Source organism: Echinops telfairi, unplaced genomic scaffold, assembly GCF_000313985.2.
Source record: "Echinops telfairi isolate 266 unplaced genomic scaffold, ASM31398v2 ScPeMD7_3533;HRSCAF=4204_0, whole genome shotgun sequence".
In the NCBI taxonomy this organism is placed as follows: Eukaryota; Metazoa; Chordata; class Mammalia; order Afrosoricida; family Tenrecidae; genus Echinops; species Echinops telfairi.
Window position 1 is genome coordinate 92173216 of NW_022107431.1, and position 16262 is coordinate 92189477.

At 36.2% G+C, this 16262-nt stretch overlaps 1 protein-coding gene and 1 pseudogene across 9 annotated transcripts in view; one reads left to right on the forward strand and one right to left on the reverse strand.

Annotated features, from left to right (window-relative positions):
- The window catches only part of DOP1A (DOP1 leucine zipper like protein A), a 101937-nt gene that overhangs the window by 43874 nt on the left and 41801 nt on the right, over positions 1-16262 (reverse strand). For 5 of the 9 annotated variants that reach the window (XM_045294483.1, XM_045294481.1, XM_004696288.2 and 2 more), the window contains 7 exons: positions 14742-14861; positions 12765-12879; positions 12392-12421; positions 11869-12102; positions 6414-7035; positions 2649-2923; positions 1236-1388 (listed from right to left, as the gene is read on the reverse strand). In XM_045294483.1, coding sequence (XP_045150418.1) covers positions 1236-1388; positions 2649-2923; positions 6414-7035; positions 11869-12102; positions 12392-12421; positions 12765-12879; positions 14742-14861 — 1549 coding nt within the window. The remainder of the gene's footprint in view (positions 1-1235; positions 1389-2648; positions 2924-6413; positions 7036-11868; positions 12103-12391; positions 12422-12764; positions 12880-14741; positions 14862-16262) is intronic. The other 4 variants (XM_045294485.1, XM_045294484.1, XM_045294482.1 and 1 more) reach the window with 1 other exon arrangement.
- LOC115871119 lies at positions 15405-15550 on the forward strand (annotated as a pseudogene).

Consider the following 16262-nt stretch of genomic DNA (forward strand, 5'->3'; position numbering starts at 1 on the left):
TGACTCACTCACTCTCACTCTCTCACTCTCACTCACTGAAAAAATAAATAAATAAAAATAAAAATGAAATGTTCAAAACGTAAAAATATGCATACTCTATGCCCTAGAATTATACTTGATGTAAGACATAGAAATTACTGAATTAAAATGCAGCAAGTACAATTTTATTTCTGAATGAATTTTACAGAATGTGTTTAGTAGGCATAAAATGTTAGCATTATATTGATATTTTCACTCTTTTCTCCATTTACCGCCCTACCCCAAATAATTGCTTAACTCAATTCATGCCTTTTGAATTTGATCCATAAAAGGTAGCATTTAGATTTATTTTTTAATAGGGAAATCTACAAGCTGCCCAATAAAAATCTTCAATTTTTATTACACAGCAGCAGGCACACCAAGATCACAAACTTGATTCTTCTAGCTTCTTGTCATGTCTGCTCTTCACTCAGTTTTATTCTGTTAACGTATCACTTCATACATGCTGGGGCTTCCAAAAGTTAGTGGAAAAATGGAATGAAAGATAACAGAAAATTTCCACAAGCTTTTTGAAACCTCTTTGTATAATAGGATAAAAAACCCTTCTTTTGGTTATTAATCATAATGTAAGTAATATAATCGCACACAACAACACTATACAGGAGCCTTGGTGCAAGAATAGTTAAATACTTGGATATTAACTGAAAGGCTGGTGGCTCAAACTCCATCAGAGATTCTACAGGAGAAAGACCTGGAATGTGGCTCTCATGAAAAATACAGTTTAGAAAAACCTATGGGGTACATTTTCTTTGTCACATGGGGTTGCTATTACTAAAATTCAACTCAATGGAAAATAACAATAGCAACATGGCTCATAAAATTGACTTTACACACCGTATTTCATCTCACATATATGTTAGGTATACTGCCCACAAGTTTCATAGTTGTGGCCACTGGCTTCTCTTTAAATGACAAATTAAAAATACATACATACATACATACATACATCCATAAATGACAACAGAATTTGGACCAACAACAGCTTCGGTCACCACTACCACTAACCAAGGAATACATCAGCATTTGATTTGGGGTAGTTTTATAAAGAACTTTATTTTAAAGAGATTATAATCAATCTTTCTTCTGAACTGAGCTATGCTACCTCTCATGCAGATGATAATGGCAATAATATTCCAAGAGTTTTCTAAATTTAGACTATATTATAAGGTGGCAGAAGATAGAAGAAATGGCTTTACCTTATCTTTATGGGTTAATTGCTGGCTTATCACATCCTCACAGATGCTAGAAGAAGGAACCAAGTTATGCAATTGATAAAATAGTTCCACGCTCTTCTGGTGGTGCTGAGGTGTCCCATCTCCCAGTTGGTCCCACAGTGTTAAAGCTACACACTATAGAAAAAGATGTAGGTGACAGTGTTCCAACAACCATAAATTAAAAACTTAAATAACATTTTTTATTTGGTACAAACAACTCTCAGTTCCATTCTGGAATATCTCATACTCACTATGTCGCTGGGATTACATTTAAAAGTGAGTCTCTAGCTGCCTGTTATCTCCTAAATTGGCCCCTTCACAACCTTTTATGACAGCCATTTTAATGATTTTTTTTAAAACATTAGATATTTAAGTGCTTTCTGCAAGGCCTTCCCTTATTGAGTTATATTTAGTAAAGTGACGCTAGATTATACTATAGGATAAAAATCAAATGTTGAATACAGTTTTAGTATTTGGGGTTTTATGTTTCAGTGAAATAAAATTAATAGCCCAAATATCCAAGATACATATGACTTTTATGAGACAGACTTTCGTGCTTAAGAGTTATGTTTGCTAACAAAGCCTTGGTGCACTGTGACAGCATGAAGAAAAGGCAACAATCTTTAGCCTCCCACCACAACACAATGGAAAGTAACTAACGTCAGATCAAAATGCTTTTCTTCACATAAAAACAGTATCTGTAATGCTGTCGTTTTTCTATGCAGAGGAGACTACGTGTAATGTTGCTAATCGAAAACAAAGGAGGCATTTTTTCTGAATGGCATCACAGACGATAATCTGGATCAGGGGTCCTCAAATTTTTTAAACAGGGGGCCAGTTGACTGTCCCTCAGACCTGTTAGAAGGCCGGACTATAGTTTACAAAAAACTATGAACAAATTCCTATGCACACTACACATATCTTGAGGGGAAAAAAGCAAACGGGCCAAAAAACACCCAGCGGGCCAGATAAATGTCCTCGGCGGGCCACATGTGGCCCACGGGCCCTAGTTTGAGGATGCCTGATCTGGCTAGTCAAGAAAACAGCCTGGGAGCTTTGAAAAGCTGAGGCTTACTCTATGGTAGGACCTGAGAATAGGTCGGCAGTAACAATGAGCCTTCTCTTTCACTGTAGGTGGCGCTCTTTCTTTCTAGTCTTCAGTGCCCTCATACTTGCCTTTCTCTACTCTAATACTCTCCTCGTCCTTACATGTTTCTCTCGCACAAAACTAGGGGCAAATGGGCAAAGCAGTACATTAAAAAATGTGGTATCTTTTTCTATATGGAAATATAGTATTTAAGATGTTTAAGTTTGGTTACCATGTTTAAAATCATTGGGCTAAGTCCACTTTACATCAGAAACTACGTTAATCATTTAAGTATTTTTAATATTTACCTTGAAAAATTCAGTCTTCTCAGCTATGTACCGCAGATTGCCTTGAGTGAGGGGAGGTCTGATGACCACAGCTACTCTTCCCTGGTTTGGACTCAAGGGTTGTACAGGCTCCAAGTTGTTGACATTTTCCCCAGTGACCATGGCCACAGATTGAGTCAATCCTACCAGGTCCATGACTAGTGAAATAGCGATGCTCTGAACACTGAAATCACTTGCTTGGCTGCAAGCACTCATCAGAGTCTGTAGCCAGAGTGGAGGATGCACCTGTTCACAATCTGAAACAGAAGAAAAAAAAGCTAAGTTCATTCATACACGCTCCAAATTCTTAGTTAACTGAAGAAAACAAAGCAACTTTACTTATCTTTACACATTGGTGTTAAAAACAAAACACATCTAATTTATAGCTCTAAGAACATAAAGCAGCAAGATTTACACAAACTGTTTTTGTTAATTTGTATTTTTCTGATCTCAAGTCAGTATTTTTTTCGGTTCTGGAAAGCAGTATGACCCACTAAGATTGTGTGGATTCTGACTCACAGGAACCCTACAGGATCGAGAACTACTGTTCCTTAGGGTTTCTGAGACTGTAATCTTCACACGAGCAGACAACCTTATCTTTTCCCCATCGAGAGGCTGGTAGGCTGGAACTGCCAACTCTTTGGTTAGCAACCCAATGCTTAGTTGTGGCATCAGGGTCCCTTGGAAAACAGTGTAGTAATCAACAAAGAATATATCGTACTTACGGCAGTGTCATGTGCAAGCAATCATTTAGTCCAGCAGTTCTTAACCTGTGGGTCGTGACCCCTTTGGGGGTAGAGCGACCTTTCACAGGGGTCACCCAATTCATAACAGTAGCAAAATTACAGTTATAAAGTAGGAATGAAAATAATTTTATGGTGGTGGGGGGGTTCACCACAACATGAACTGTATTAAATATTAAAGAGTCTTGGCATTAGGTGAGAACCACCGATTTAGTGTATAAGCTGAATTTTTCAGCACATTTTTAAAGTTTTTGTGGTAAAATTAGGTCCTTCGGCTGATATTTGGGCTGACTTATATTCAAGTATATATGGTACTTCATTTCTAGAGTGCCTACAACACTCAGGATACAATGCCAGGGCTGGGAAAGGGGGATACAAAGTGAATAAATATAACCCTAGCCTAATAAAGAAGTAATGCCATGTCTGAAAAAAGAAACAATCATAACACTCACTGAGACAGAATTTATCAATACTGTTAAAGAAGTGCAATGATGTGCTCTGATTCAGAACCGTAAGGGTAACTTTAAAGAAGGAAAGTCAGAGACGAATTTAAGGAACAGATCCTTTGAAATGCTCCAGTAGAGGGAGGGACAGAAACTGAAGAGGACAGTGCTCTAGATGCGAGAGAAGAATGGAAATGGGTTAGCACGAGCTGTGTTTGTGCGTCAAGGGTTAACTGCAAATCACAAGAAACAATATACAGGAGTTTCATGGAGCTCCATCCATTACACTTAGGTGAAAGTGAAATGAAAGTTTCAGGAAACCATTCTTATATTATTGGCATTTTGTAATTTCTCTCCCGGCTAAACCAATTCCACTCCTAAAGACTGGTTAGGAGTCATTGAAAAACACTGCTAGGACACGCCATGGAAATGAGAAAAAGGCCAGCTGGGCATGTAAACCTTGGAGTGAAAACCATGGCTGAGATTACATGTAATTCCAAGAGTGACGACCAGAAGACCAATGAGAATGCTGACTTCCTGAGCAGCACAGACACCCCTAACAACTCTGTGATGAAAGGACTCTTATTTGAAATATTGTGAATGTGGACGAGCCAATTACCGTGTAAAGAGCCACATGTGACTATTTGTGGCTACCACCCTACACGACAAAGTGGTCAGAGCATATCCACTCAGGGAATCTGCATATAAAGTAGTAATACATTCTATTTTGGACATGGGTTCTATCCTGTGGTTAGAAGTACTTTATTTTTAAAAACTGTAATTGCTGTAAACAATTATACAAAGGAAATTTTAAGTATTTCATGAAGTTTAAATATTCCACAGTAGATTGTATTAGTGCTTTCATTTTATCCTTATTTCAACACCATTGATAACTATTTCAATACTACTAATAGCCATAAGAAGATCTATGATGAGGGTGGGTGGAGGGGAAAATGGGAAGAACTGATACCAGGGGCTCAAGTAGAAAGCAAGTGTTTTGAGGATGATGGTAACAAATGTACAAATACGCTTGACACAATGGATGGATGGATGGATGGTGATAAAGAGTTGTATGAGCCCCCAATAAAATGATTTTTTTTAAAAGAAAATATATGATGTTTTACATTATGATAGCAATAAAGAAAAACAAACCTCCCCACCCCACCCCCCAAAATCCCACGATCATCCAGTCAGTGGTGACTCATAGCAGGCTTACAAAGGGCTTCTGAGAGCACATCTTCACAGAAGTAGACCGCCTCATCTTTCTCCTGGGAAATGGCTAATGGGTTTGAACTGCTGACTTTGTAGTCCAATGTTTACCCCACAGCATCATCAATAATCTTAATAAATGAACCAAAAGTTCAATATATCTTGTGCACAATACAAGCATTATGAAAACAAAGTTAGCAAGATTAGAAAACACTGCTAAAATGTATTTACTGCAACCAAAGGGCAGCCAAAGAAAGAAAGCTGTGCTTTTTTGTTGTTGGTTATAATCCTTTGTATGACTACACCTAAGTGACAAACTATTAAGTGGTGGAATTTTTCTGATAATTTAGCCACAACATAAGGATCCCAAAGAAAATGTACTCCATATCAATAATTAACAAATCGACATTGTTTTATGCCAGCAGTTCTCAACCTATGGGTTGTGACCCCTTGGGGGTCAAAAGACCCTGTCACAGGGGTTGCCCAATTCATAACTGTAGCAAAATTACAGTTATCAAGTAGCAACGAAAATAAATTTATGGTTAGGGGGTCACAAAACATGAGGAACTGTATTAAAGGGTCGCGGCATTAGGAAGGTTGAGAACCATGGTTTTAGACATTTTGGCAAGAGAAATGTCTATCTTCTCTTTCCATTTAAGTTAGATAGAAGTTGATAACCATTTTCAAAAATACTTTCAGCCCTCAAAATATTTTTGAATCTTTTTCAGACACTGATACTCACCTGCCTCCAGCTAAGACACAGAAGTCTTGCTCCCAAGTCTGGATCAGTACTGGAGGTGAAGAAGACAGGGAGGGAGGCAAATGCTGCAGCGCCAGCAGTTTACCAACTCTGATTTTCCTTTACATTCATCGAATCCAAATCACTGCTAAGGGCTTAATATATGCTTTTTTCAACTTTAAAATCTATGTATTCAATAATAGCTAACATGGGGGACTTCAAAAATCCATGGAAATAGTCCATTCTCTTATAGTTCCATTTTCCTCAAAATTTTTCAAGTCTCCACATACTGTACGTCTAAAATTTTTCACTTGACATAATAAGTACCCCTAATTCCACTGTATGCCTTTCATTTGTTGTTTCTTAAGACTTAAAATGTTTTACTTCCCTCCAGCAGTTAGTTCCCTTCTTAGCTTATCCTCACTTGTAAGCCAGCTGTTAAAAACAAAATAAAATCTTTCAACACATTACAATCACAGTATTTTATATTTACAATTTTCCAAATTAAAATGCACTGACTAAAAGGTTTTCATACATTTCACTATCCATGTGCTTTAAAAAATGAAATAGTATGCCACAGAAATATTTAGATAGAGACCAGACAAAGCCTTACCAGTCTCTGACACTTCAGACCGTAACTCTGACGTATGGTTCCCTTCAGCAATGTAAACCGGGAAGCTTGAACACTCCAAGAGAAGCTGACAGGCAGCAAGGAAGGCAGAGAGGTAGTCTTTGGAATTTTTTTCTTTACCTATGCTTCTCTCCTTCATATCCCCATGTGACTCCCTGTCCCATTTGGAAGTATCTCGCTGTTCCCTGCTGAGATTCCCTTGCAGTTCTGTAGTTGAAGCCCGAGACAGAGAGTTATTATGAATAATATAGAGGTTGATAAGTCTGGTTAGAAACTGTTGGACATACTCCAAGCAACACTGCATTGCAGTCTTTTGGGTTGCCTTCCCACTTCGGGTTGCCGTCCCCTGAGAGCCTATGGAAGAAGACTGGATGATGGTTTCTTCAGATCCCACCGTGGAAGCTGTTTCTGTCTCAGAAGATGTGCTTCCAATTGGGATGGCAGCTGCCCCCTGCCCCTCACTAAGTTCTCTGTCTATGTCATCAGTTCGGTCTGCCTGGTACTGTATAAACTCAGTGAATCCACTCTCTGATGATCGACTACTTGGTGGATTTTCTCCATCTTCAAATACTTCTGTAGGATTTTCAGGAGAAGCTGATAATACCTGGCAGAGATATAAAAAGAAAAAAAACTGAGTATGTAAGGTGATAAAATGAGAAGTAATGGTCACCTTTTTAGAGAAGTCAGTTTTAGAGTAATTTCACCTTAATCTACATATTCCATTGAATCTCAAATAGTTTCTAAACTGATGTCTATGATAATCAATATAAAACACTGACCTCGTTTTAATAAATATAATGCATCCAGTTTACCAAAGTTTTTATTTTTCATCACAAGCACAGCATAAGGCTAAATTCTCAGGGCAAAAATATTATATTTACAAATCTCTAAGATCAATACCCTTGGTTTCACACAACTAACAATTTAATGAATTCGCTTCATGAAATCAGTTTCTTAATGAAACCAGTGTTACCAAAGTGGATAATACTGTCCTTCGGGGGTGCTAGAATGATCCACGGGAGCTGCAAAAAACCCTTACACTTCAGCCTGGAGTAGGGGCTATAGTAAAATGTTTTTAATTTCCAAGAGGACACAGAATAATGTTTTTCTAAAAGGGGGTAACTGGTCACATAAGTTTAGAAATGTATGGTCTACACAATGAGACCTCAAGGTTAAATTGAAAATTTATACTCTAGAGGTAATTTCACCTAAATCACAAGAAATAAAAACTAAACGAAAAATCTAATAGATCATATGTTCAGAACTTCCTTAATGTGAAGGTTTTATCTGAAAGGTGAAAAGTACTAATTAATCTTCCTCATCTTAATTTTTTTCAACAAATGATGAGGGGGGACACACACACAAATGGAATATATATGTATTTCCCCCGAAGCTATATATTTAAATTTTTTTTACAAAGTAACCTTATCATCTTCAAAGTACTCTCCATTACACTTAATACATTTGTCAACTCTGCTATTCCATTCTTGGAATCATCTTTCAAGCTCATCTGTTTGGAGGGCTGGCGGCACTTCCTGTGCTTTTTTCTTCACCTCTTCTATGTCAAATCACTGTCCTTTTATGTCCCTCTTCATTTGCAGAAACAAAAAGAAGTCACACAGAGCAAGGTTAAGTGAGTAAGGTGCGTGGGACAACAGAGGCATGCTGTTTTTGCCCAAAACTGGTGACATGGCTGTGTGAGCAGGTGCACTGTCATGATGGCAAAACCAGACCCGTCTACCACAAATCAAGCTTTTTTTGGTCACACAATTTTAGGCAATCTTTCCAGAACCTCTAAATAAAAGCTTGATTAACAGTCTGACCTCGTGGAAAGAACTCCAAATGCACAAGTTGATATTTTTGCCCATTCGGGAAGTTGATGGACATCCAGAATGAGTTTTCTCTTCAATCGACATTTCACCTTTTCTGAAACAAGAAAACCACTCGCACACTTGAGTTTTTCCCATCCTGCCGTCCTTGTAAGCTGTGTTCAACATCACAATAGTTTCTGTGGCATTTTCCCCGAGCAGGAAACAAAATTTCACAGCCACATGCTGTTCTCTTAAATCAGCCATCACAAAAACCAAGGTTCGAGTAAAACTGCTTTTATGAAGAAATTCACTGTGACCAGGGAGAACCTTCCCAGGCAACCCCACAAAGTGCACTAACTCAGAGCAAGTTGCTTGATGCTCGCCTAGCGAGAAAAATGTGTGCTACGAAAGCTCTGCTCCTCCCAGCACAATTCTGGCTTTTGGGGGGGATCCCTTCATATTGCTGAATTCATATTCTGTGCTAGGGATTATTTTAAGTATCAGGAAGAAAAATAACGTGCAATTTAGAGGGAAAGAGAATTAAAATATAGAAATGTAATGTATTAATAATTCTAATAATGATAGGATGCATAAAATTATTAAGTATATATTCTGGTTTAGTTTAAGTAAATAAAAGTTGTAAATAGCACAGTTTATTTGGCCTTTTATATAAGCAAAGCCTTAATTTGTTTACGTAATTTAAAGGCCTCACTAAAAAGTAATCTTATTAACATAAGAACTAAATGATCTGCTGTCCCAAAATCTGGCCTCCCCTACTATCCCTTGTTTCAGTGAATGGCACCACCAATTCATCACATCAGGAAGACAGAAAGCTGATTCATTCTTCGTCCTTCTTCCACTCTCCTCCTCTACTAGTTATGTGATGCTTGACACATTATGTAACCTCTCTAAACTGACTTGGAAAATCAATTTCTGAATCTGTAAAACTGAGATGACAACGATACCCATTCCTTAAATTGCTATGAGGCGTAAGTACAGTATATATAAGTGCTTGGCACTTAACGAATGTCAGTGATCCTAAATCCTACTGACCTTTCCTCATCAATGTATCACTAATCCACCCATTTCTATCTGCCTCCTCCCCTGTACAAGTTACTACCTTCTCACCAGTCCAAGTCTCCCACACTCATTTTTTATTTCTCAGAACCATACTCCACATTGTGGCCACAATCATTTTTCTAATATGTAAATTTTGAATATACCACTTTCCTTTTTCCTTCCTGTGTCTTCCCACTGCTCCTTTGATAAAGAATAAAAGCATTAGTATAAGTGAGCAAGGTTCTGTCTCACCTCTGCCTAACTTACAAACCCATCTCTCCTCACTGCCTGTACAATATATTCCTAAAAAGAAACCTAATCCCAATGATAAAATTATCATTAAGTTGAAGCTATAAAGTGATTTCTGCATGAATATATTTAATATAAAGATAATGAAACAATGAATAATACTACAATAAACACTATATAGCTAATTTTTATATTGCTATGAAATTTAGCTGTTTAAGGTCTACCTTAAATAACTGTGCTTAATTATGTGTATCAAGCACGAAGGTGTAGGGATCCAATACACTACTTAAATAAATTAAAGACACACTAAGAGCCAAAATAGGATTTATGTTTTTAAAGAATGATCCACTTATATGTACAAACACACAAATATGGAAAATATCTTATTAATATTAACAATTTTCTGACATCTTTACTATTGTGTTTCAGTAAAGAATCGCAAAGAACATACATATTCTGAGAGCATATACGAGTCAGAAAAGCATATGAAGGTTCATGCTCACTGAAGTTAATGAAACCTTTAGGTAAAGAAAAACTATTATCTAGTTCTGCTTCACTTAGGATAAACAAATGTCACCATTTGCATTACTGTAACCATCAAAAGGGGCTGTCAGAAGTTTAATATATAATAAATAACCACATATTTGAAAATACTATTGAGAGAATGCTATGGTCCTTCCCCTATTTCCATTAACCTCATTTGAATGAAAACCAAAGCTTCCAGAGAAGTTAATTCTCATTTTAGTGTTATTTATAAGATATCAAGAGAACACAGAATAACAACATGAATATCCCAGCAATAGAAGAGACCTAGAAATAATGGAAATCTATGGAAATGATTAATAGAGACTGATTTTATGTAGAATAATCCTGGTATATATTTAGAGCAATCATAGGTCAATAATGTTCATTTCCTATTTGATGGATCAAGAAGAGAATTTTTGAGATTAATACCTTAGGGAAAAAGTTATATGAGAACATCTTGATATCATACTCTTTCTGTCTGAAGAAATAAAGGCAACTAAAAAAAATGTTTAAGGGCAACTCTTATAATCAGCGACTTGAGTAACTGAACCTAATAGTCTAGAAATTTTATGATATTTACTTAACATTGCGGACTTGTACCTAAATTTAATGTAATTATATAATTCCACTGAGCATCCAATTTACTAAGGTATTTTAAAACTAAAAACTTGAAAACTGCTAAATTCTTGAATTTTTTGTTTCACAATGGGTTAAAGGTGCTATTAGAGTTAGATATTACAGTTTTTTTATAGTTTAATTTTATTAAACATCAAAAACCATTAGATACTTGGAAGACAGTAAAGGATAAAGGGGTTTCAGATTTCAAGAAGAGCATGCCAAAAATCTGGTGTATATGAAACGAGCAGCAACCTTGAGCTAGCCACCTGTTGTCCATATGGCAAGGGGCCCTTAGGTGTTGGGAATCTAACCACAAAGTTGGCAATTCATATTCACCAACCACTCCATGATAGCATGAGGAAGCTGTCTGCTCCTATAAAAACTTACAGTTTGGTCAGAGAGTCCAGGAAAGAAAAAGAATGTTTGGAAACTGACTGTGGTAGCAATTGTACAATTTGGCTTGACATGATTGAACTATATGATACATGCATTAACACCCAATTAGTAATAAGTTTTTTAAAAATAACAGTCTCAGAAATCCTATATAGGGTCACTATGAATTGGAAATAGCTCAGTGGTTTGGTTTGGGGTAGTCTAATTCTGTAGCCGCCAATTACATATGCCTCTAAGCACTTGAAATGTGGCAGAATTTTAAAACTTGATTTAACATTAAATACATTTCAATTGAGTAATTCCCATTTGAACTTTATGGAGTGAAAATAGAGATTGAATATTTATAATTTATTTATGATAAATGTATTTAAAATAAATATATTTAAAGTAAAAACTATACACTGGGTTTTGAAGACAGTACAAAAATTTAAAAATAGTTCACTAATTCCTAAATATTAATTACATGTTGAGATATTTTGACTCTAAATTGATAACCATAGTAAAATTATTTTCACCTGTCTCATCTTACTTCTTCTAACAGGATTGCTGAAATATTAAAATTACACATGTCGCTTAAATTATATTTCTGTTGGAAAGTTCCAAAATATACAGTGAAACGGCCATTATGGCCAAATGCTTTATAATATTGTTAGTTGCCACAATCTTTGGACCTAAAAAAGATGTTCTCTAATATTTAAATACTTATTTGTAAGTGATTTTACTCAGCATCTGAAGTGCCCTGAAGAATTATAATTGATCAGACAAAGAATAGCTAACATTACCTTTTTGTCTTCCCATTCTTTGACTGTATTGTTCTGCACATTTGGCAACTGCAACACCCCCCCAGTGCCAGCCGATAATAGTGGAGGCTGGACTTTGCTAAGGATCTTTGAACAAAGCCTAAGCGAATCTGTGAGTTCAGGTAAGTGCAATGTCTGGAGATGGCTTGTCAGGGCAGAAATCATCCTGAGCAGCAACTGGGGCAAGTGTTCTGTCTGGATTTCAATATAAGTCTCCTGAAAATAAAAAATGCAATGGGAAATGTTTAAGCAATGTATAATTAGACTTGCTAGACTATCTCATTTTTTCATCTATGTCAATAAAGTAATTTTACTCATTTGGAATATTTTATACATGTAATGCTCTCAATTAACACTATCTAGTCATTATAAAATGCTATTCCCAGTTTAAGTATTTCAAAACATATATTATGAAAGAATCCCCGTTTTATCTGTTACTTCATTAAAATGCTATTATTACAACAATGAGTAAACTCAGTGAGAACAAGCAGGCTGAATGTCATACCTGACACAGCACCCTCATACTTCTAGCGGGCTTCAAAGCGAGAGCGCAAAGAATTGAGGAGAGAAAACGGAAGGGGAAAATATTTCCAACAGTTTTCAGTTAATACACAGAATCATTAATGAATATAAATGCAGCCTTAGTACCATACGCTAAACATTTAAGATTTTATAACATGCAATTATGATGTATATTCCATTTGCTATATGGCACTTGTATATATATTACATAGATAAGGACAAAACACTTTCAAAATATGTCATGGAAAACACACACAAAAAAGAAAATACAAATTTCTTTTCAAGGTTGTCTCCAACATCCAATACTTGAGTTCTGGTTTCAGATTCCCTGAACGTTTTTACCAAGGCAACCTTACCAAGGAAACTATATCCAACAAGAAATCCACCAGGAAGCAGAAATTCACCAGCTGTAATTCTGATGACTCCCTACTATCTCCAGGCCCCATCTGAAGTCTGGCGTGCAATGTCCTCCTATAAGGACAAAATTCATTTTATCAAGTATGCCATCAAGTGATAAAGATACATGTGACAACATCATCTTTCTTATGCAAGTTGATTCAATATTGCGACACACAGTAACGTTCTTGGATGAATATTGCATTTCTGCCAGGAAGCAATCTATAATCCTCAAATCAAGATTCTTAGGTTGAATCTCTCCCTAAACATCTGTTTGCATTCCCTAGTGCCTACCTAAGCTTCTTCACCCATATTGCGGATGCAATCTTACGCTGTATGACTTATTTCCCATTCCTTTCACTACAGATATCATGTCCTGATTACAATGGATTCTTTTCTTTGATTTCCAAGCTCAGGGCCTTTTCTCATACCAATTTTTCACCCTGTACTACCATCCTCCCTCAACTTCCTTCTTTCATATCCAGAGTACATCTGTGTTTTCCAGGTCTTGGATCAAATGTTACCTCCTCCAGGGAGCTTCTTCCACTTCAGGTAGTAGAGCTCATTCTTCCAACATATTAATTCTACATGACCACACATTGCTCTAGACTCTGAAGACACAGACTTAAGAATATTATATAGTGCCTGACCAGCAAGAAATATTAGCACACAGAGAAATAAACAGAACAACATGACAGTGTGGGAGAAATCGATTCTGATGAGAGCTTTGTAAGAGTAATTAGAAACTACTGAAAGGCCAGTGACTGACCTCTGAATACAATCTTTTATCAGATAGGAGAGTAAGAAGACTATTTCAAAAAGAATAGCATCTCACTTTGTAAGACTTATTTTCCATTTCTCTCACTCTGGTGATATAATCGATTACTCATTGATTCCACTGCTAACCATGAAGTCAGTGGTTCAGGTCCGCCAGCTGCTCCATGGAAAAAAGGTGCAACTGTCTCCTCCTATAAAGATTTAAAGCCCCAGAAAGCCACAGGGGCAGTTCTACTCTGACCTATGGGGTCACGATGAGTTGGAAGCAACTCAAAGGCAGCACGAGCACGAGTGAGGTCCAGTAGCATGACAGTGACAGTGTGTTCAGGGAACAGTCAAGATTACCTAAACAGGGTGTAGACATGAAGGGAGAAACACAAGCTAGAATGAAGGAACACTCGTAATTTCTTCTTTATTCCCACATCTTAATTTTCCCATTAAAACATTTGTGACTTTAAACATAGTATGAAGAGTATTTATATCCATGTCTTACTTGTCCTCACTAAAGTTCTTTGAAGACAAGGACTGTCTGCATGACGAGAACTGTACTTTGCAAGTGGGTGCTTACATGCTGCTCACTGAGTAAGCTAACAAAGCCCCACATCACGAAAAGGGTGAATGTATGTCATAGGAAGACATATTTCAAAATATTCATAATGAAGTTATGCAATCATTTACTTCTGACTACAGGTCCCCAATACCTGAGAAGTTAATTACATTTTAGGGTTTAGGTGCTCAATTTACTCATCAGTGACAACATGGGCTGGGTTCTATGACAAAACAAAGTAAAAGCAGAAAGAATGAGGCGAGGTGTTTTTCCTTATTCTAATGTGAATCTCTTTGGAGGAAAAGGGCTGAGGTGGCAAAGACATATATGCTATCTTCTCCACAACAAAGGCAAATAAACCATTATAAACTAGAAAAGGAAAACTTTTCACCATGCTGCTGACTGATTACTTCATCTCGAAACTGCTGGCATTATTTCATAATCACTCCATATCCCAGAGCAACAATAGTCAGATTATGGCTATTAAATTATTAACAGTTGTCAGAAGTAGCAGAATGTATAAAAGAATATTCTTTTCATTAGACTCAAGAACATAAAAAGAAAATAAAAAGTTAATTTTGGAAAAAAATCAAAATAAAACTATTTAACATACCTACAACATTCTTCAAACCAACGTGCGACGTAATCCCACATATAATAAGGCTCAAAGGAGTTAAAGAGAAGGTTGGCAGTTTTAATCAGTTCTGCTGTTTTCTTATTTTCCCTCAATTTACTAAAAAAAGAAGAAAAAAGCTAACAAACATACTTTCAACTTAAATTCCAATGCAATGTTATAGGTCTATACGTATTCATGGATCGTCACTAGCAAACATTTTAAATAGCATTACAACAAATCAACTACCACTTACTTGTTTCTTCCTGGGCACAATATTTTTCCAAACCTGAATTTCAAACCTTAAATGTATGATCAAGATAAAAAAATTACTCTTGCATTAAAAAAACCAAAAACACCGTGCTCCTGGCAAAAGATAAAGTAGTTTCTTTATTTGAATGTCTGCTAATTTTAGCACTTTCCTTTTTTTACCTTGGCAAATATACATTGAATAGTGATTTGATTTTGGCACCCTTGGTTCTCAAAGAATTTGGTTTGTTTTCCTGTTCTATTCAGAATTTTCACAAGAAATGCTAATTTTAGCCAGTTTTAATCCAATAATTTTCTTAGCTTGAAAAACAAGAATAACAAAAAATAACTATTAGTTTAAGTAAGCATTATTATGAAATCCCATAAGGAAAACATAACTTTGTTATTTCAAGTTGGAACCTGTTAATATTATCCACTCACATATCTTTCCCACCCATTCCTCCTAACCATTAAGAGTAACTTTATTCCTAGAGAAATATGGTAGCTTTCTGTTCAACCTTGGCAAGTAAAAAGGGTGGATCGTTCCACTACTGACACCAAAAAAAAAAAAAAGAACTTTATATAGTTTGGTTTTTGTCCATGCAATTAACATGTTATAGCAGAAAAGTCAAATACGCTATAGAGCAATGTAATTCTTCACACAAAGTACAGACTGAACTAGGGTACCAACTTAGTCAATCTCTTAAACAAAAAAATACATGAAATATCTTCACCAGAAATCAATAACTGTCTTAAAATATTGTAGTATATAAAAAGAATGGTTTCAGAATGCCCAAGATATCTCCAAAGTCTCACAATAAAATGCAACTTACATAAAAGAAATTGGAATCTTTGTCATATTATAATGTGAAATAAGACTGGAAGTGGCCTGCTTACATTAAAAAAGAAAATCAAAAGACTTGTCAACACATATATACATCACAACTTAAGAAATGCACCCACTGCTGTTTAGCTAATGTATCTCTCACAGGGGGCAAGCTTTGCTAATACATGACTTTTCCCTGTATTCAAAAAAGAAATATTCTTGAAGTAGTAATACCCATAAATTGATTTTTAAAATATTTTTTAAAACAGTGCTCTTTTCTCCTCGCCTTTGGTGTTTGAAGCCTGGTCCCTTTGGCCATATCCTCGTCAATGAGGGTGGCACGTGATGGGGACCCAATGCCCATCTCTAGACAACTGGACATACCTTGCAGAGGGGTAGTGGGGAGATGAGTCTCTTAGGGTTCAGTATAACAATAATGAAACCCA